Genomic DNA, 22,989 nt, shown 5'->3' with positions numbered 1-22,989 from the left:
CAGATGTTAAGTGTATAAATATGAGGGGTTTGCCAGAATATGCTTTATACACCAGAGTTTGCAGAGTTGTGCAGAATTTATCCATCCCTGTATCATTGGTTACCCATTCAGTGCAGAGCTCTGTGCTACACATTATGGGGATTCAAAGATAGAACAAGGCCCAGGATTCATCATCTAATGGGCTATGTATAACACCTAGGCATAAAAATAACCATAAAACACAAGTACTAGACAGATAAAGTGCACTAAAGATAAATAAGACGTGCAATTAGGATCTATAGAGCTATTTTGGCATACTATGACATTACTGGAAAGATTGGAGAAGCCATTAAAAAAAACCCACAGAAGCTTTGAATTAATATTGCATAGTCTATTTCACTTATCATGACCAACATTTGCATTGACCCATCTGTCAAAAAAGGTTTCTGGCAGCTGGAGAGGTCCACACAAATGAAACAAAATACTGAGTCCCCGTAATCCCGCTCAGAAAGAAACCTAATTGTCAAGAAAGGGAATCATCTTGAAGTAGGGTTCTCAAAGATAGACTGTTTCGCTGCCCTTACCTGGTGTCTGTACACGTTATGCAGCTGATACCGCGACTGTTTGTAGTAATCAGGTTCAGAGCCACTGATGTTTCATTGTCAGAGGTTGGATGTGCTCCACATTTAAAGTAAAAGTCCTGAAACATTGAAAGAGATAAAGGATGACTACAAACATAGAATTCATGTCCTCTATTTATCTTAGTCTGTTAGACTTAAGACAGTAGACGAATCACACCTCCCAGCAGTGAGGAGGCTGATATTAGGAATCAGCTGGGAACGGAAGGTCAGCAAAATCTTTTCAGCAATAAGTGCATTCTCTGCATTCTTCAGCTCCTCAGGCAAGCCAAGATCATATTTTGAAGGAACCAAGCCCACCCGAGAAACCAGATTTGATTCAAAATGCAGGCTTCTTATAAAGTCTAAAGTGCTTAGGGAAACAAGGCCTATATATCAATATTGCTGTTTAATCCTTGGAGGTCACAGGGGATATTGCAGCCATTGGTTTCAGAAATAATGGAGGAAATGGAGGGAAGCAGCATGGCCTAATAGAAAGAGCACAAGCCGGGGAGGCAGAGACTCTGGGTTTTAATGCTGGCTGTGTGACCCTGGGCAAGTCCCTTAACTTCTCTGAATCTCCGGTTTCCTCAACTGTAAAATGGAGATTCGATACCTAGCATCCTCCTACTTTAGACTCGCGAACCCCATGAGGGATTGTCCGACCAGATAAATTTATATCTACCCCAGTACTTAACAGAGAGCACTTATAAACCATCATTATCATTATTTTACAGATTTACATTTTACAGATGAGGGAACAGAGGCCCAGAGACTTGCCCAAGACAAGAGAATCGAATATCTCTCAAATCACTGGGGCTCTTGAAATGGCTCACACCACTACTACATCTAGTACTAGCTCACTCGCTATGTCCCAATCTCATCTATCTCAGCATTGACCCTTTTTTCACGTCCTCTCTCTGGCCTGGAATTCCTTCCCCCTCCATTTACGCCAGACTCTTACTCTCCCCACCTTATTAAAGTCTACTCCTTTCCCAATTAAGCCCTCTTTTCCCCAGCTCCCTCTTCCTTCTGTGTCACTTAGGCGCGTGGATCTGTGCGTTTTGGACACTTGAGTACGGTCCGACAGCACTTATGTCTGCTCTTATGCTGTCGAGTCGTCTCTGACCCATAGCAACACTACAGACACATCTCTCCCAGAAAGCCCTGACTCCATCTGCAATCGTTCAGGTAGTGTATCCATAGAGTTTTCTTGGTATAGGTATGGAAGTGTTTTACCCTTGCCTCCTTCTGCACAGTAAACTCGAGTATCTGCCCCTGACTCTCGCGTGCTGCTGCTGCCCAGCACAAGGGAGTTTTGGCTTGGAGCAGATTGCCTTCTACTCGCTAGCCACTACCTAAGCTAGGAATGGAATGGGTATGGCTCTGCTTGACTCTCCCTCCCATAATCAAGACTGCTAGAGTATTGGAAACTCTTCAGGTGAGGGGTAGCATTTATGTACGTATCCTTAATTTATATCTTTGTGTTAATGTCTGTTTCCCTCTTTACATAGTAAGCTTGTATTGGGGAGGGAACATATCTACCGACTCTGGTGCAGTGTACTCTCCCAAGTTCTGAGTATAGTGCTCTGCACACAGTAAGCGGCTCAATAAATACCACTGACATCTTCCAAAAGCTCTCACCAAAAAACATATTTCAAGTCCAAAGCTAGTTCCATCAATCGACAAGAGGTCATAATGGGAGAGTCACCCTTGGTGCTCGTCCCTATTAATCTTACTCAAAACAGAAACAAAATGGAGGACAGAGGGAAAATCACATAATGTTGAGGTGCAGGTGTGAAATGAGCCTGGTGAGGGGAGCGGGGTGTAGAGGGAACTCAGATCACGTTGTGTAACTTTTACTTTGGATAATTTTTCCCTCCTTGATCTGACACTTGCCTTTATTGTAGCCCCTATGCCCCTTTTCTGTCATTTATTTTGACTCTTAGCGATCTCTCTATGTGCACCCATCAGCATGGCATTATACCATCCAGAAAAGCTTCATGTAATCTGCAAAGTTGGAGATTTCACTGTACACTTCCTCTGCCAGATCATTCATGAAAATGTTAAACAGATCTGGTTTCCTCTCTGATGCCTTCTCCATTTACCTCTACTCTTTAGTTGCTATGTCTTAGCCAGTGTCAAAACCTAGAGAAGCAGCGTGGCTCAGTGGAAAGAGCACGGGCTTGGGAGTCAGAGGTCATGGGTTCAAATCCCGGCTCTGTCACTGTGTGACTGAGGGTAAGTCACTTAACTACTCTGGACCTCAGTTACCTCATCTGTAAAATGGGGATGAAAACTGTGAGCCTCACGTGGGACAACCTGATTACCCTGTATCTACCCCAGCGCTTAGAACAGTGCTCTGAACATAGTAAGCACTTAACAAATACCAACATTATTAAATGAAAACTTCCACAAATCCCTTGATCTCTTTATTTTCTTTTCTGAAGTGTTTGTGTGGTACTTAGTCTAAGCAAATTTCAAATGACCTTGATGTCCATGGGTTTCCCTGTATTCACATGTCCACTGACTTCTACTTATTATATACCCCAGCACTTAATGCAGTTCTTGGGACAAATATGATCATTAGTATCATTATTATCATTATTATATTATCATTATTCTTTGAAGAATTCCAGCAGACTAGTGAGGCATGATTTCCTCTTATAGAGAGTAAAAGGAGTGGTTTTTAAATCACTTAATAATACTAATAATAATATTAATAGTAAAACAATATGAATAACTGAAGCATAACCATTTACAACAAGAATATTAAGCCCTGGGACAGATACAGAGTATGCAGAGGGGACACAGTCCCCTGTTCTTTCCACATGAGCCTCACCATCTTAGTAGGATGGAGAACAGATATTTAATCCTCACTTTACAGCTGAGAAAACTGAGCCACAGAGAAGTTAAGTGATTTCCCGACGGTAACATAGCAGGTAAATAGCAGAACCAGATTAGAACACAGGTTCTCTGACTCCTTGGTCCATGTTCTTTCCTCTACACCACACCACCGTTCCAGAATGAAAAGTAGGTGTTTTTGTTTTGCGGGGGGGTTCATGGTATGTGCCAGGCTCTGTTCTAAGCACCGGGATATATACAAACTAATCAGGTTGGACAAAGTCCATGTCCCTCATGGGGCTCAAAGTCTTAGTCCTCATTTTACAGATGAGCTAACTGAGGGACAGAGAAGTTAAATGCCTTGCCCAAGGTCACATAACGGGGAAGTGGTAGAGCCGGGATTGGGAACCAGGTCCTTCTGACTCCCGGGCCTGTGCTCTATCTTCTAGGCCACACTGCTTCAGAGAAGGGAGGAGGGACAACCACTGTCATGTGTGTGAATCCTACTCCTGCAAGGGAAGACTTTCTTCCACCAGTCTAACTTCTTTTCCTCACACAATCTGTCTCCCTTTTCTCATGCCGTCACTCTCTCCTCACTCCATGCTATCTTCCTTTTCTCAATCTCCCCTTAAAGCTGCTGGAATGTCTGGGATGTCTCTTCCCATCCCTGCAAGAATCACCACCCCCAGAGCCAAGCTGCAGCTTGGGCTGTAGACTGGAGGGAGATTTGCCTGTGGCAACCATGGGCAGGAGGAAGTGGCCAAGAGCCTCAGGGGTTGACCCCAAGCCATAGCAGCTGCAATTTTCCTTCACCTCTCTCTTACCTGCCCTCTCCCCACCTCCTCCATCCCTCTCTCCCTTCCTGCCTTCTTCAATGGCCACACTCAGCCTGGGATAGACAGGATCAACATTCCAGCTGGAATCATCCGCACTCTGGACTGAGCACTGGGCAAGCAGGTGTTACCAGAATCAGAAGGGGCAAGAGAAAAACAAGGAACTGGAGGGCCCCAAGTGGAGCTGAAGTGTAGGGATATACATTTTGGGAGATTAGAAATTAACTTCCAGAGAAGGTAAAGGTTACAAATAATGCAAATTTATGATTGAAGTGGACAAACTAAATTAATATTCATAATGACAATGATCGTCATCAATTCCTCTACTTCCTTTCATTTACTCGTATTTATCGAGCGCTTACTGTGGGCAGAGCACTGTACTAAGTGCTTGGGAAAGTACAATATAGAGTTGGTAGACAAAATCTGCACTTCATGGCCAATTCCAAGCCGTGCCGGGCTTACTGCATTCTGGCACACTGGAGCCTGACCCTAAACCTTGCAAGAGGAAGGGGAAAAGTGTCTGTTCTTCTGCTCTACAACGGCAGCACTGGCGCCAATGCTGCCGCTTACTATATTACCGGTGTAGCATTCCTAAAGGCTCTGGCTTCCACTCCTGCTGGAAGCCAAGTTGCCTTTTCCCGACCCCTTGTGTTTTTCTGACAGTTCACTGATAAGAAATTAAAGGTGGAACCTTATTGTAAGTAGAAAGGTGCAACTCAACAATTTTGTGCAGAACACTGTAAGCTCTCAGGAGAGTACAGGATAACATAATTGGCAGGTGGATACCCTGCCCATAATGAGCTTTCAGTTCAGGGGGAGATGGACATTAATATAAGTATAATAATTTAAAGATATGTACATAAGTGATGTGGGGTTGGTGGTGGGACAAATATCAAATGTCCAAAAGGTCACAGATCCAAGATCAAAGATCTATTTTTCCCAGACTCCCCTCTGGCGCCCATCTTCTAGATAGGGTATAGATTGGTGACCTGTCGGTCCCCTGTGTAGTAGCCATTTGTACTGATAGGGTGAAATTTTTGAAAGCAGGTCACAACCTCCTTTCTGAGTTCCTTCAGGTTATCCTGGATATTCAGGGATATCTGAGTTCCTTCAGGATATTCCTTCAGAATATGCCTCCCAGTCTTAGAATTTTTTATATGACCACATTTATTGGCTCGGCTGAACAAGTGACTTCAGAATTTGAGGCTGTTCTTCTGACAGTGAGAGCTTCTTTGGCTACAGCATATCAAGTAGAGTTGGGCATCTCAAAAACTATCATGTGACTTTTCCTTAACTGAGGGGTTTGGTAGAATTTGTTCATTTGGGTCAAAGCCTTCGTGTTTTCAATACAACTTAATCCATCTCTTTCCACATATTCTAGAGAATCTCAGAGGCAGGCACACCTACAGCCTGGCTTAGTGAAAAGAGCAAGGGCTTGGGAGTCAGAGGTTGTGGGTTCTAAACCTGGCTCCGTCACTTGCCCACTGTGGGCAAGTCACTTAACTTCTCTAAGCCTCAGTTACCTCATTTGTAAAATGGGGATTAAGACTGAGCCCCTCGTGGGACAACCTGATAACCTTGTATCTCCCTCAGTGCTTAGAACAGTGCGTGGCACATAGTAAGCCCTTAACAAATACCATCATCATTATTATTATTACTTCATAGGAGAGCAACTATGGGCAAGAAAACGAGTACATCAGTGCCTCTTTCATTAACCATGATTCACTCAGAAAATACTTTTTTTTTCTATAAAGCAAACAGAAATATGGAGCACTAAAAAATAACCTAGCTTTAAAATATGTGAAACGGCTTTAGGCTAGAAACTTCAACTCCTCCCTTCATCTCTCCTTGCACTGCTGTCCCTAACTCCCAAAAGTCCTTGCTTCTTTGGCCTGCAAACTTAAAATCTATTTTTACTGGTTTGCTTTATCAATTATCACGGTCAAGCTGGACAAGCCTTAACTGCAAGCAGCAGAAGTCATCATAAACCTACCCTCACATAGGAAACAGTGCTTGAACAAGGGCTGGATAAAGTTTACTGGCTTCACACATACTCTATAGTCTCTCCTCTTTCTCCTATGAGAAAGGAAGAGGGCAGAATCTATAAACTGATGGTAGAAATGCATGGAGAAGGGAATAAAGGGGGAAGAATTAAGGGTCCCAAGCAACCAAGGCACTTTCCCCAAAGGCTAGAGTGATAGAAGTGTGTGAGGGTTTGAGATTGCCCTGGTCTACTTTAGAAACATGTCTTGGCAGCAGTGAGAAATCCCACACACAAAAAAAGAAAGTGGTGTAAAACAGCCCAAACAGGCCATTCTTCCCTGTCTAGGACTGCTTCTTAATCTTATTCTCATTAGGTTTTATTGTTCACTTTGATTACAAAGGGAAGAGGAGTGGCTCTTGGCTCTGCCAAGGTTACTGCTGTGTAATCTTGGACAAATGACTTAGGTTTTCGGTGTCTCAGTTCTTTCATCTGTAAAATGGGGATTTGCAATCTAGTCTCCCTTTTATTTAGACTATGGGCTCCATGAAGGACAGGAACTCTGATCAGATTATCTACTATCTACTCCAATACAGTGTTTGCCACACAGTAAGTGCTTTACAAATACCAAAACTATTATCATGTATCTACCAACTCTATTGTATTGTACTCGCCCACATGCTTAGTAGAGTGCTCAAATAATTAATGATTATGGTATTTGTTAAGCACTTACTCTGTGCCAGGCACTGTACTAAGTGCTGGGGGTGGGGAATACAGGCAAATTGAGTCCACATCAGGCTCACAGTCTTCATCCCCATTTTACAGATGAGGTAACTGAGGCACAGAGAAGTGCAGTGACTTGCCCAAGGTCACACAGCAGAGAAGTGGCAGAGCTGCAATTAGAACCCATGACCCTCTGACTCCCAGGCCCGTGCTCTATCCACTAGGAAATGCTGCTTCTCTTTATAATCGAGATGAAGGATAAAAGCTTTGCACACAGTAAGCGCTCAATTAATATCACAGATGAGGGTGATCATTATTATTACGAATATTAATTTAGTTTGCCCACTTCAACCATAAATTTGCCTCATTTGTAATTTTTACCCTCTGTGGAGAATAATTTATAATCTCCAAAATGCATATCCTTCCAACTGTCAATTTAGCACCACTGGGGCACTTAAGTACTCACCAACTCCTACAGCACTTACGGCCATACGTGGCATACCCTACCAATCAATCAATAAGGGGCATTTATTTAACACTTACTATGTGCAGAGCACTGTACTAAGTGCTTGGGACAGTACAACCGCAGACACATTCCCTGTCAACAATAAGCTTACAGTCTACTGCTCAAGCACTAATAAATGCATACACCCCACTGTCCTTCGATCTTCCCGAGTTTTATTTTAGTGTAGTCTATTTTCCTAGATCACAAGTTGCGAGAGGGCAGGGATGCAAACATCTCCCCATCTTCTAGTCCATATTTTCTAGGAGGTGTTTCCCAACAATTTTTCTAATCACTCCACCTTATAACCACATATTCATGTAAGCCCATCTGCACCATTTAAGGAAGTACTCAAAGTCTACCATAGTGCTTCTGTACAAATATTGAAGGTATTTAATAATTACTGTATTTGTTAAGAACTTAGTATGTGTCATGCACTATCTAAGCTCTGGGGGTAGATTCAAGTTGAGCATTCAAGTCAAAAACAATGTATTTCTTGAGTGCTTTACGGTGTGTAAAGTACCATACTGTTTGGGAAACTACAATATAGAGCTGGTAGACAAAATCTCTGCCCACAAGAAGCTTACAGTCAGACAGACACTAAAAGAGATTAGGGATAATCTCAAAATTAGGAATAGGGGAAATAGTAGGGTAGAGTAATCAATCCTCTGTACATTCTCTTTTCCTTCTTCCTTCCTCTGAGGTATTTTAGTGTCAGTCTCCCCTGATCCTTGAGAACAAAAATTAGGGTTATTAACTGCATTATTTCATCGCTCCCTACATGTCCTCTGCCATTCCCCTACCCTCACTATTACAATTGGCCTGGGAGTCTAGGTGGCAGGAGACTATGTTTGATTCCCACACGAACAGGAATTAGTGCTTACTATGATGTTAGCACCCAATAAGACCTCAGTACATGCTATTTCTACTAATTTTATTTTACTCAGTACAGTGCCCTCTGTACATAGTTGGTGCACTATTGGTTGATGGATATGGATTACCTTTCCCACAATTTTTATTTTTGAATGTTCAAGCAAAATTGACACCTCAACTTTGCTGCTAAGGAAGTTGTGAGGGAAGAAGGGGGGATATTTCTACTTTCACACTGCGTGCGCATGTGTGTGCGTGTGTGTGTGTGTGTGTGTGTGTGTATGTGCGTGTGCCACACAGTAAGTGCTTTACAAATACCAAAACTATTATCATGTATCTACCAACTCTATTGTATTGTACTCGCCCACATGCTTAGTAGAGTGCTCAAATAATTAATGATTATGGTATTTGTTAAGCACTTACTCTGTGCCAGGCACTGTACTAAGTGCTGGGGGTGGGGAATAAAGGCAAATTGAGTCCACATCAGGCTCACAGTCTTCATCCCCATTTTACAGATGAGGTAACTGAGGCACAGAGAAGTGCAGTGACTTGCCCAAGGTCACACAGCAGAGAAGTGGCGGAGCTGCAATTAGAACCCATGACCCTCTGACTCCCAGGCCCATACATACATAGTGGTGCTTGTTAAGCACTTACTATGTGCCAGGCATTATTCTAAGCTCTGGGGTAGATATAAAGCATTCAGTCCATGTCCCACATGGGGCTCGCAGTATAACCCTCATTTTATGGATGAGGTAACTGGCATGGAGAAGTGAAGTGACTTGCCCATGGTCACACAGCAGACAAGTGGTGGAACTGGGATTAGAGCTCATGATCTTCTGACATATATATATATAAAATTACAGCAGAGGTCAGAGGGAGAAGAGAGCTGTACACAGGATATAATTCTTTAAATGAATGTCATTTGTTTTTATAAAGTCTGTGTTGACCAGGTTGCTTCTCTCTGAAGATAAGAATACCCCTCAATTCTCTCACCCCTTATGAGGTAAGGAACCTTTTCCTTGTATTCTGAGGTCTTAAGATGTGAAGGAGTTAATTGCAGATTTCTAAGGTACTTTACTCCCAGATTCTAGCACAGTCACTGAAAGAATTGAGCTAAATTCTTGTTTGTTCTTCTTGCATTAGAATGTCTTTATCTTCTTCTAAGATGTTTATATCATCTCCAACTCCTTGCAAGTTGTTTACACCTTGGGATAACAACACCTCCGTAACTATGCCAGCCAAGTCCTAATTTTAAGCTTAGAGTTTCTCATTTGAAACTTCCAAGGCTGCAATTGCACTCATCTCCTTTTTTTCTTCCTATTTAATTACCATTTGGCTGACATCATAAGAGAATGCAGTCAACATTGGAAGCTATGTTTAAATTTTTTTCCAAACAGTTTCTCCCCCAAATTCACTGCTTGCATGAGATCTTGTATACCAAGCAATAGCCTGGCAAAAAAAAAATGTTTATGGCTGGGTTATAAAAATTGTTGAAGAAGAAGTTGTTTGAAATGATCATAGTAAAAGTTGTTTAAATCACAGTGGTTCCAATAGAAAGCAGTCCAAATACAGAGTATGTCCCTTGACATTGTGTTAGAAGAAATAAGCCATACCCAACTGAACCAACACATCAATCTGGCTTCCAGGCTACCTCTGTAGATATAAAAATAGTAGGCTGCAATTGGCGTTCATAAAACTAGAGGCAATGGGTATGCACTGGAGTACATAGAGTATGTGGTCACTGGTGTCCATCATATAATGTGCACTAGCTCATGGCAACAGCTCACTCCATTTCCAAGATGTATATATGAAAGGGGAAAAAAAATCTACTGTTACATAGGCGGAACCACCCTCCAATTTCAATACAGTGAAAAATAACCCCAGACACCAACAGGAAGAAAATTCAGGTTACTCACTTATAAAAATAATTGTCTCAAAGTATGGAGCAACTACATCAGATCAGTCAATGAATGGCATTTATTGAATGCTTCCTGTGGGCCAGAGCACTGTACTTGAGGCAGATTGTACCACTACAATAGAGTAGGGACATCCGATTCCTGGCCTCAAGGAGTTTATAATCTAGTGGATTCAGTCATGGTGTGTGTTCCATCTCAGTTTCTTTCTGAATCACTTCTAGCTTCCTTATTGACCGACTCCAAAGAGACAGGATTTCTCTTTCCCAGTACGAGGCATCTTCCCTTCCAGCTGGAGTTTGCTGGCAAACTCCACTTTCACAATCTCCGGGGTAAATACGTCCGCACAAAACAAGTGCCTGATCAGTGACACTGTCCAGGGTTTGCTGCAATTGCCCTAAGCAAGGCGGGGGTGGGAGTCTAGCTCAGACTTGCCACAGGTTTTCAGAGAACATCTGTCACAGAGACATAACATGTGCTTCTCCCAAAGTGGTTAGCATCCAAATCACACCAGAGGGTTTTTTATGGTATTTGTTAAGCACATTTGTTTTTAAATAGTATTTTTTAAGGGCTTACTATATATCAAGGACCATTCTAAGCACTTACTATGTGACAGACATTGTACTAAGGTCTGGGGTAGACACAAAATAATCTGGTTGGACTCAATCGCCATCCCACAGAGGGCTCACAGTAATAAGTCCCATTTTACATTTGAGGTAACTGAGGCACGGAGAAGTGAAGGACTTCTTCAAGGCCACAGAGCAGACAGTGTAAGCTCATTGTGGACAGGGAACATATCTAAAAATTCTGTTATATTGGACTGACCTCAGCGTTTACTATAGTGCTCTGCACACAATAAGCACTCAAATATAATTGATTAAATAACTGATAGCTGACACGGGATTAAAACCCAAGTCTTCTGATTCCCGGGCTTGTGCTCCTTCCACTAGGCTACACCGCTTCTTAGATTCTTAAGATTACAGCGCACAGGATGCATGGAAGGAAAGGTGAGAATTTTGTTGTTGTTGTTTTCTTTTTGTTTTAATGGTATTCGTTAAATGTTTACTGTGTACCAGGAACTGCACTAAGCGCTGGGGTAGATCTGAGCTAAGATCTACCCTGTTCTGTTGGATACAGAACACGTTCCTGTATTAATCCTCATTTTACAAATGAGTCAACCGGAACAGCTAAGTTAAATAACTTGCCCAAGGAAACAGAACAGATGAGCGGTGGAGCCTGAATTAGAACCCAGGTCCTACTAGACTCCCAGGTCTGTGCTCTATCCACTAGGACACACTGAAAAGCAGCCAGCCCAAATCACTTCTCTCCCCTGTAGATGTGGGCAAAGCAGTTGGGCTCAGTGAATCTCCAGGAGGAGCAGCACAAGGTCAACTTCCCATGGATTTGTTAGGAGAAACAAATGACCCTTAAGGCACTTAATAATCACCCCACCCTTAGCCCCATGGCACTCAAGAAATATGATTGGTCACTGTAGGGAGCTTTAGGGCTGCTCTTCTCATGTAGGATGTGGAGACACATTGCAAAAAGCTGAGTGACTGTGGGCAAGTCACTTAACTTCTCTGTGCCTCAGTTATGTCATCTGTAAAATGGGGATTAACTGTGAGCCTCACGTGGGACAACCTGATTACCCTGTATCTACCCCAGTGCTTAGAACAGTGCTCTGCACATAGTAAGCACTTTACAAATACCAACATTAAAATAATAATAATAACAATGATAATTGTGGTTCTTGCTAAGCACCTACTATGTGCAGGGGAATGTACTAAGCAGTGGGGTAGATACAAGATAATCGTGTTGGACACAGTCCCTGTCCCACGTGGGGCTCACAGTCTCAATCCCCATTTGACAGATGAGGTAACTGAGGCCAAGAGAAGTGGAGTGACTCGCCCAAGGTCTCACAGCAGACAAGTGGCAAAGCCAGGATTAGAATTAGAACCGTGGTCCATCCCCTAGGCCACACAGCTTCTCTCTGTTGAGGTCAATCAGTCGTATTTATTGAGGGCTTACTGTGTGCAGAGCACTGTACCCAGTGCTTGGAGAGTCCACTTTAACAATAAACAGACACATTGTGGAAAACACTAGAGTAAGTGCTGGGGAAAAGAAAAAGGAGAGTCAGCAACAGTTAGAAGGCCACAGGGGGCTCGTGAAATGAAACGACGTAGGACAGGTAGCATCCACCCAAGGAAAGAAAACTGATAAATCAAGAAAAATGGACAATGATGACAAAGGCAGCAGATATTATAGTATATCCCTGTTAACGGAAGAATTTTCAGACCCCTCACAACTCCCGCAAGGTATTCAGTGGACCAATGTGACCTAATGATAGACCACAGGCCTGGATGTCAGAGGACCTGGGTTCTAATCCTGACTTCATCACTGATCTTTTGTGTGACCTTCACCAAATCACTTAGTGTCTCTATGCCTCAGTTCCCTCATCTGTAAAATGGGAATTAAGACTGAGACCCATCTGGATATGTACTGTGTCCAACATGGAACTACAGAGAAACAGCACGGCCTAGTGGCAAGAGCGCGGGCTTGGGAGTCAGAGGACATGGGTTCTAATCCCGACTCCGCCACTTGTCTGCTGTGTGCAGACCTTGGGCAAGTCACTTCACTTCTTCATGACTCAGTTCTCTCATCTGCTAATGGGAATTGAGGCTGGGAGCCCCATGTGGGACAGGGACTGTGTCCAACCTGATTACCTTGCACCTATCCCAGTGCTTACAGCTGTGCTTAACACACAGACACAGTGCTTGACAGATACCATCAGTATTATAAATTATTATTATTATGATCACATCAACTCCAAAAAGCCTTCCCCAACTCAGCTCTCTTTACCCCTTCTCCTACTTCCTTCTCCTTATAATTCACCCATGAACTTGGATCTGTACCCTTTAAGGCCTTGAAATTTGCCCAATACAGCACTTACATACAATCTGTAATAAATTTATTTTCATATCTGTCTTCCCATCTATGCTGTAACCTTCTCGTCGGCAGGGCCCCGTCTACCAACTCTGTTATACTGTACTCCAATTTGCAATACTTTGTATATAGTCAGCACTTAATATCAGTGATTGACTCATAATTATAAATCATCACTATTATTAATATTAATAATGATGATGCCACACAGCATGTCCCTTTGCAGATTGGGATTAGGGGAAGTTTCACTTGTATTAAAATGTGGTGAGAAGCAGCATGGCCTAATGGATAGAGACCAGGCCTGGGAGTCAGAAGGACCAGGGTTCTAATCGTGGCTCCACCACTGGTCTTCTGTGTGACTTCGGGCAGGTCACAACTTCTCTGAGCCTCAGTTCCCTCATCTGTAAAATGGAGATAAAACCAAGAGCCCCATTTGGCTCATGGACTATGTCCAACCTGATTGGCCTGTATCTACCCCAGAGCTTAGTATAGTGCCTGGCACATAGTAAGCACGTAACAGATCTTAAAAAGTGAAAATTTTAAAAAAAAGAAAAGCAAATTAGATGACCCAGACAAGATGCAAGAGATGGAGGTGATACCATGAGACTTTTTTTTTTCCATCCTCAGTAAGTGTCCCTGTTATCAAATTTTCTCATTTATTTGCAGTCATGCCAAATTTGTATTTCCTTTCTGACAGTCCATTAAGCCAAAGTTAGGCTGGTGAGCAAAATGGTCTTCCCCATCCCTAGTTCTGAATTGTCACAGTGGACAGCTCTGTAAATGATTTTGGCTGAGGGAACTATCCTCATCCCCAACACCTGGGGTATGCAGAGACCATATAATTTTTTTTTGGCTAGGTACACAAGCCCATCTGTGCAAAGTGGCCACCGGCCTACTCAAATTTGGCTACACCTAGAAGCAGCATGGCCTAGTAGATAGAGCACCAAATTGGGAGTCAGAAGGAACTAAGTCCTAATCCTGGCTCCACCACTTGCCATAAATTTCATGCAGTTGTGAGTTTGTTGATCAGAATAGATCTGTAAAAGCCATATATTTGGCCTAGGTTTTTTAGAAGCAGCAGCATGGAAGCAGCAGGGCATAGTGGCTAGATCACAGGCCTGGGAGTCAGAAGGTCAAGCGTTCTAATCCAGGCCCTGCCACTTGACTGTCTGCTGTGTGGCCTTGGGCAAGTCACTTCACTTCTCTATGCCTCTGTTATCTCATCTATAAAATGAAGATTAAGACTGTGAGCCCCATGTGGGACAGGGACTGTGTCCAACCCAATTTCCCAGTATATCTACCCCAGAATTTAGTACAGTGCCTGGAACATAGTAAGCACTTAAGAAATCCCAGAAGTGTCAGCTTCACATAGATGTCCTGGCAGATGGGATCTTCTTAAACCAAAACTTCATATGGTTTTATTTGGCAGAAAAGCTCCGCATCTGACCATTGCTATGATTCTGCTATTCCAAGGTTTTTCATGGCTCAAAAAGATATGCACACAAATTATTCGACATTAAATCAATTGTTCACATATACTTTGCCATAAATCTGACACTAAAGCCATTTTCACTGGTAGTGGAGCAAAGGTTTTTACATCTCTGCAATCATGATTGAACTCCTAAAACTCTGGCTTGCCAAATAATAAACATTTAAATTCAACAGAGATGAGCACCAACCTCAGCATCGGTTTACACACAGATGGAGAAAAAACTCAAGCTCAGTTTTTTAGTTTGCCAAATTTCAGAATATTTGAAAAAGCCAAGAATTCAGAGCAGTGACTTCTTTGAGCAAGAGTGAAAACACCTTTTAATGAACTTTCTCCTCAGTTTATAATCTTATAGGCTGATTTTTCTTTGTTTTGACACCACCACTGGGACAGAGTAGGAAACACTGTTTTATGTAAAGCTGGATGACAAAATTCCCCTGCATTCTATCAGTCGTATTTATTGAGCGCTTACTACATGCAGAGCACTGTATTAAGTGGTGGGGAGAGTACAATACAACAGAGTTGGCAGACACATTCCCTGCCCACAAGGAGCTTAAAGTCTAGATGGGGAGAAAAACAGGAATATACGCAAAATTTATAATACATAAAAATATGAACATAAGTACTGTGAGGTTGAAGGTGGGCAAATATCAAATGTCCAAAGGTCACAGAACCAAGTTTACAGACGGGAGGGAAAGGGAGCCGGGGAAGACCTCTTGGAGGCGGTGTGACTTTCATTCTACAAGGGCTATCTTACGACTTATCCCATGCTATATGTCGTCAATCAGTGGTGATATTAAGTGCTTAGTACATGCCAGGCACTGTAATAAGTGCTGGGGTAGATACAAGAAAACAATGACAATAACGATAATAATCGTATTTGTTAAATCCTTACTGTGTGACAGACATTGCACTAAACGCTGGGGGGGATACAAACAAATCACATTGGATACAGTTCCTGTCCCCCTTGGGGCTTACAGTCTTAATCCCCATTTTACAGATGGGGCAAATGAGGCACAGAGAAGTGAAGTGACTTGTCCAAGGTCACACAGCAGATAAGTGGTGGAGCTGGGAGTAGAACCCAGGTCCTTCTGACTCCCAGGCCCGAGTTCTATCCTCTAGGCCACGAGAGTACATTAAAACAGAATTGGCAGAAACGTTCTTGGCCCACAAAAGGCTTACAATCAATGGTACTTATTGAGCACTTCCTATGTGCAGAGCATGTACTAAGCGCTCAGGAGAGTACAACAAAATTAGCAAGCATTTTCCCTGCTTACAGACTATAGGGGGAGACAGACATCAATATAAATAAATAATTTATGATATAGAACTTAAAGATATGTACATAAGTGCTGTGGGGTTGAGAGTGGGGTGAATAGCAGATGCCCAGAGGTCACAGATACAAGTGCATAGAAGACACGGAAGGAAAGCGAGCCCAGGAAAAGAGGGATTAATCGGGGAAGGTCTCTTAATGAATATGACTTATTCCATGATGCATGTTGTCAATAAATCAATAGTATTTACTGAGCACTTACTGCGTACAGAACACTGTACTAAGTGCTTGGAATGTACAATTCGTCAACAGATAGAGACAATCCCTGCCCAACAACGGGTTCACAGTCTAAGTGGGGGAGATAGTTAAGTGCTTGGAAGAAAGAATTCAATAAAACAAAGCTTTTTGACACATTCCCTGTCCACAAGGAGCTTAGGGGGGAAGCCTCTAGGCTATTAGCCCATCAATTAGCCCTCTAGGAGGCCTTCGGGGACTAAGCTCCCCTTTTCTTCTGCTCCCCCTCTCCTCCCCATCGCCCCCACTCATTCCCTCTGCTCTACCCACTTCCCTGCCCCACAGCGCTTGTGTGTATATATGTACATATTTATTATTCTATTTATTTTATTAATGAAGTGCATATATCTATAAATCTATTTATTTATATTGATGCTACTGATGCCTGTTTACTCATTTTGATGTCTGGCTCCCCCTTTCTAGACAGTGAGCCCGTTTTGGGCAGGGATTGTCTCTATTTGGTGCTAAATTGTACTTTCCAAGCACTTAGTACTGTGCTCTGAACACAGTAAGGGCTCAATAAACACGATTGAATGAACAGATGAATCAATGTAGAACCCTTATACAAGTCAATAATAAGGCCAGTTCCAATAGTACTTCTTTCAAGATCACCTAAATTCTAACGTAATTTTCAAAGCAAGTATGTGATATTATTATTAATAGTAATAATGATAATAACAGTATTTAAGTACTTACTATGTGTCGAGCATTAAGTGCTAGAGGTAGGTACAAGAAAATCAGGAACCACATGAGGCTCACAGTCTAATTAAGAATCCCCAAGTGACATGACCAAGGTCAAAGATCAGGCAAATGGTAGAGCTGGGAGTACAACCCAGGTCCTCTGACTCTCAGGCCCGTAATCTTTCAACTAGACCACACTACTTCACTAATAATGATTCTTCTTACTCACTTACTCTGTGCCATGTACTGTACTAAGGACTGAGGGTAGATACAAGAAGAAAACATTTATGGGTTTCTCAAATTTTGTTTGCAAAGCCTGCCCTCAAATTTCTGTCCAGTTCTTCCCAAGATTATTATTTTGTATAGGTTCAATAGATGAAGAGTTGTTCAGTTGGGCTTCATAGTAGTCATAAGAGCAAAAAATACACAATACATTTAACCAACATAAGAATGTTGTGCATTTTATCCTAATTGTAATCTGTAATTCAAATAGATGACACTGGGTGAATTATGTTCATAAGCAATTAAAAAATGATTTGCGGCACAAGACCTATAAAGTTGATAAATACACAACACTTTAATAATGTTGGTATTTGTTAAGCGCTTACTATGTTCAGAGCACTGTTCTAAGCGCTGGGGTAGATACAGGGTAATCAGGTTGTCCCACGTGAGGCTCACAGTTAATCCCCATTTTACAGATGAGGTAACTGAGGCACAGAGAAGTTAAGTGACCTGCCCACAGTCACACAGCTGACAAGTGACAGAGCCGGGAGTCGAACCCATGACCTCTGACTCCAAAGCCCAGGCTCTTTCCACTGAGCCACGCTGCTTCGTAATATATACTCTACATATAAATGCCCATTTTAGTAGAATTGGGGGAAAATCCTATGCAATGCAACAGGCATACCAGTCAATCAATCAAGGGTATTTACTGAGCAGTTACTGTGTGCAGAGCACTGTACTAAGCATTAGAAAGAACCAGAATTAGAACTCACTTGGGAGAGTAATGTTGGTATTTGTTAAGCGCTTACTATGTGCAGAGGACTGTTCTAAGCACTGGGGTAGACACAGGGGAATCAGGTTGTCCCACGTGGGGCTCACCGTCTTAATCCCCGTTTTACAGATGAGGGAACTGAGGCACAGAGAAGTTAAGTGACTTGTCCACAGTCACAGAGCTGACAAGGGGCAGAGCTGGGATTCGAACCCATGACCTCTGACTCCCAAGCCCCGGCTCTTTCCACTGAGCCACAGTACAATATAAAGGAGTTGGTACATTTGATCCCTGCCTACTAGGAGCTGTTAACAAAAGGAAGAGCCTTGAAGAAATAGTCAAACAGAGGAACAGTGGACACTCCCTAATTCCAAGGCAGCAAAGCTTCAGAGAAGCAGCGTGGCTCAGCGGAAAGAGTCCGGGCTTGGGAGTCAGAGGTCATGGGTTCGATTCCTGACTCTGCCACTTGTCAGCTGTGTGACTGTGGGCAAGTCACTTAACCTCTCTGTGCCTCAGTTACCTCAACTGTAAAATGGGGATTAAGAGTGTGAGTCTCATGTGGGTGGGACAACCTGATTATCCTGTATCTACTATCCTGTATCTACTCCAGCGCTTAGAACAGTGCTCTGCACATAGTAAATGCTTAACAAATACCAACATTATTATTATTCAAAGTTCATGGGAGAATATAAACTTTTGGACAGATTCTCAGTTGCTCTGCAGGTAATCGGTGGGAAAAGATCCTCAAAGAAATTTGACCAAGTAAGAAGGAAACCAAATAGAGCATCACCATACTGTTTAGATCTCTAGAAAAATGGGCTTAGAAGGCTGTAGTCTAATAGAGAAGTAGTGTGACCTAGTAGAAAGAGCATGGGCCTGGCAGTCGGAAAGACCTGGACTCTAATCCCTGTTATTCCGATAGTCTGCTGCGTGACTTTGGGCAAGTTACTTAACTGTTTTCTGCCTGTTACCTCATTTGTAAAATGGGGATTAAGATCGTAAATCCTATGTGGGACAGGGACTGTGTCTAACCTGATTACTGTGTATCTATCTCAGCAGTAAGTACAGTACCTGGCACATATTAAGTGTACAACAAATACCACAATTATTATTATGATTATTATTTATATACACTTCTTCCAGCCCTTGGTACAGTGCCGGGCACATAGTTAAGTGCTTAACAAATACCTTTAATTGTGGCTGGCTAATGATGGGACACTGGATAACGCGGTGAAAATGAAATTACACACAAAACCTGTTCAACCTGCAGGGTCTAATTCAAAATCCAGCATAGGAAAGATCAGTAGGCAAAAGCAGAAATACTACATTTGATTCCATTCAAGTCCTAAATACCCATAAATACAGATTATACATAAATACAGACTATAGATTTTAAAAGTCACATAAGTGTTCAATCAACATGCAAGCCAATGTTATTGGGATTAGATTAACGACTTGTCTTCTATCGTGGCTAGAAACCTGGAGAATTTCACTGTTAGCAAACACCCCACCCAAAGTACTTGTGCAATATTTCCCAATATGATAACTTTTGGGAAGTGGTGTGGACTAGTCGATAAAGCATGGGCTTAGGAGTCAGAGGACCTGTGTTCTAATTGGGTTCTGTCATTTGCCTGCTGTGTAGCTTTTGACAAGTCAATTCACTTCTCTGTGCTCAGTTTTCTAACTGCAAAATGGGGATTGGATACCTGCTCTCTCTCCTACTTCGACTATGAACACTTTGTAGGACAGGGACTTTATCTGGCCTTGATTAACTTGTACCTACCCCAGGGCCCAGAACACTGCTTGACACATGCCTAACAAAGTAGGAAAACTGAAATTTTGGAGACTTCCTAAAATCAAAATGAGTTTGACTAAAGGAGCCATAGATAATGTGGCTAGAAGCCTTCTTTCACTTTTCTCCATTGCTTTGGATTAGGAATAGTAATAATGGTACTTGTTAGGAGCTTACTATGTGCCAAGCTCCATTCTAAGTACTTGGTAGATACAAGTTAATCAGTGATAGTCCCTGTCCCACAGGAAGCTCACAGTTTAAGTAGGCAGGAGTAGGTTTGAATCCTCATTTTACCGTGAGGTAACCGAAGCACAGAGAAGTTAAGTAACTTACCCAAGGTCACACAGCAGACACACTACAGAGCCAGAATTAGAACCCAGATCTTCTGACTCCCAGGTCCATATGCTTTCCACTAGGCCACTTCTGCTTTTCTCACAAGTTAATCTTGATCTGAATCTGAGATAATTATAATTTCATTTCTTGGATTATTTCAGGGTATTTTGGATTTTTTTTGAAAGCGTATTGTGAGCAGGGAACATGTTTACCAGCTCTGCTGTATCGTATACAAGTGCTTAGTTCAGTGCTCTGCCCAAAGTAAACACTCGATAAATACCATTGATTGATTGATTGATTGATTGACAAGCCAGACACTGTACTAGCAATGCGGTAGACAAAAGCTAGCTTGGTTGGACACAGTCCTTGTCCCACATAGGGCGCACTGTGTTAATCCCCATTTTACAGACAAGGTAGCCTTTAAGACTCCATATTGTAAGCTGTTGTAGGGAGAGAACATGTCTGCCAACTTCAATGTATTGTTCTCCTCCAGTCGCTTAAATCCATGCTCTGCATACAAAAAGTGTTCAGTCATTATGATTGATTGACGAGGTAGATGAGGTAGAGAGAAGTGACTTTCCCAACTTGCTCTGTTTTTCTTTTTTTATGTATTTTGCCAGTAAACAGTCCAAAACGATCCTCTGTAAAACTCTTATGGGCTGCAAAAGTTAGAGGCATAACCCTGGAGAGTTGGAAGTTATCTGACTACCACGAGGACATGCTGTTGATTATTACACTGGTCTATAAACACAAAAAATTGTTTCAGCCCAAGTGCTATATAGAGGTATTGAGTTCCTCAATTTCAATGCCCTTTCAAAACTCTCAAATGTGTGTGGGTGGGTTGGTGTGACACAAACAGGCGAAGTATAAAGACAGGTAAAAAGGAGCAATTTCTCCAATACCAGTTTTTTGCTTGAATGATGACAGCCTGAATCTAGTGGCCTGTTCAAAGTGCCTCTGGCTAGTGAGAAGAAAGACACACTATTTATGATAAAAGTTCCTCAGGTTCAGTCTCCATACCCAGGTTCTCTTCAAAGCCATCGAGAAACAAAAATGCTTGGTCTCAAGGTAATAGTTCAACTCTGGCCTTCTTGGAAAAGAAAGTGAAACTTTTAGAAATTGTAATGTGTGAAAAGGTGAAAGTGGGGTGAAAAAGATTGCTAGAGATGAAAGTCCCTCAAGTTGTTCAAATCTTCTTTCCTATCCTATCGGGTGAATTTCACTCCAACTTCACTTATGCATTCATATTCGATGCCAAAAACTTTGTCTCTTACCTTTAGAAATAATATTCATAGTTTCATATTTCCAGGATGGGTGTTCAAAGAGCAACTTTTAGCCAGCAAACATGGAGTACCTTGAATTCATTGATCAATCCAAGGCATTTGAGGAGTGCTTTCTGTGTGCAAAGTATGGTGAGAAATGCTTAGAGTGTACAAAGTAGAAAACATGTTCTCTGCTGCCCAAGAGTTTACAATCTAATGGGTGAGACAGAAAGTTTTAAATTAGGTACAAACGATGGGAGGAGGAAAGAACGAACAGCATTACAATTATTGATAGCAGGGATCTGACAGGATAAATAGAAATATCAGACTAAACGAGTGTATCTTGAGATATTCACAAGTGCTGAGGTCAGGTGAATAAATGGAAGTGATGAGATTGGTTGCTGGATTGACCCATTTTGGGCTAAGGAGAAGATTATAAAGCAAAAACCACTAGAGGAAGTGGTTTTCAAGAGTGGTTTAAAGACTGAGAGAGAAGAGTCCCAGATGATGTAAAGAGGATTTGAGTTCCAGACAGAAAGAAGAGTATAAACAAGAAGTTGAAGGTAAATTAGTTGGTTTGGAATGAAGAGCAGCAAGGCCTACGTGGCAAGAGCATGTGCTTGGGAGTCAGAGGACATGGGTTCTAATCCCAGCTCCACCACCTGTTTACTGCGCGGCAAGTCATTTAACTTCTTGGAGCTTCAGTTTCCTCAACTGTAAAATGGGGATTCAATACCTGTTCTCTCCCCTACTTAGCTTATGAGCCCTATGTGGGACAGGGACTGTGTAAAACCCGATTAACTTCTCTCCACTTAATGCACAGAGAAATGGGTAACTGCGAGATTTTTTTAGTCATGAAGAAATGTGAGTCACAAAACATTGCAGAAAACTGACCCGGCAGTATCGTGAAGTTCACAATGGAGAGAGGAGAGTAGAGGTGGTTGATAAGTAGATAAATATTGTAGTTGAGTTATGACAAGATGCTGTATTAAGACGGTAGGCTCTGTGGAGGGAGAAAGAGGAAGATGTCGGAAATGTGGAAAAAAACCCAGCAGATTTTAGCAACACAGAGTGTGCAAGTTTGAAGACAGAAGGACAGAGAGGAGTTGAGGAAATCTCAACTTTAAAATCTTCCAACAGTAATAATAAGAATAATTGTGGTATTTGCTAAGTATTTGCTCTGGGCAAGGCACTGGGGCAACTACATTATAAGCAGATCAGACACAGTCCTTGCCTTTCATGGGCTCACTTTGTAAATGGGAGGGAGAATAAGCATTTGACTGCCATCGTACAGATGAGGTGACTGAGGCCCAGAGAAGTTAGGTGACTTACCCAAGGTCACCCAGCAGGCAAGTGTCAGAGTCAGGATTAGAATGTGTGTACTCATGTTCATATGAATTCAGACAGAAAAAAAAAAATCAACATTTAGCAGTCACAGGAGGTATATAAATGTAGGAGGCTAGGACAAATGTTTGTTCTAGATCCCAGTTAAGCCTGATATCTTATCAGTATCATTTACCCTATTCTCCAAAAGTGACACTGGACTGAGATCAGGAAACTCTTCAAATGAATATGGGAAAGGAGCAAAGCAGCGTGGCCTGGTGAGTAGAGCACAGGCCTGGGAGTCAGAAGGACCTAGGTTCTCAACCTGGTTCCGCCACTTCATTCA

The 22,989-nt window shown here is 42.2% G+C and overlaps 1 protein-coding gene across 1 annotated transcript in view; it reads right to left on the bottom strand.

Annotated features, from left to right (window-relative positions):
• Positions 1-22,989, bottom strand: part of PRKN (parkin RBR E3 ubiquitin protein ligase) — a 1,416,888-nt gene that overhangs the window by 678,929 nt on the left and 714,970 nt on the right. The window contains exon 6 of the mRNA XM_029058315.2: positions 564-679. Coding sequence (XP_028914148.1) covers positions 564-679 — 116 coding nt within the window. The remainder of the gene's footprint in view (positions 1-563; positions 680-22,989) is intronic.

The sequence above is a fragment of the Ornithorhynchus anatinus genome, chromosome 2, assembly GCF_004115215.2.
Source record: "Ornithorhynchus anatinus isolate Pmale09 chromosome 2, mOrnAna1.pri.v4, whole genome shotgun sequence".
Taxonomy (NCBI): Eukaryota; Metazoa; Chordata; class Mammalia; order Monotremata; family Ornithorhynchidae; genus Ornithorhynchus; species Ornithorhynchus anatinus.
Note: the sequence above shows the minus strand (reverse complement) of the source record. Positions and strands in the feature narration are given on the sequence as shown.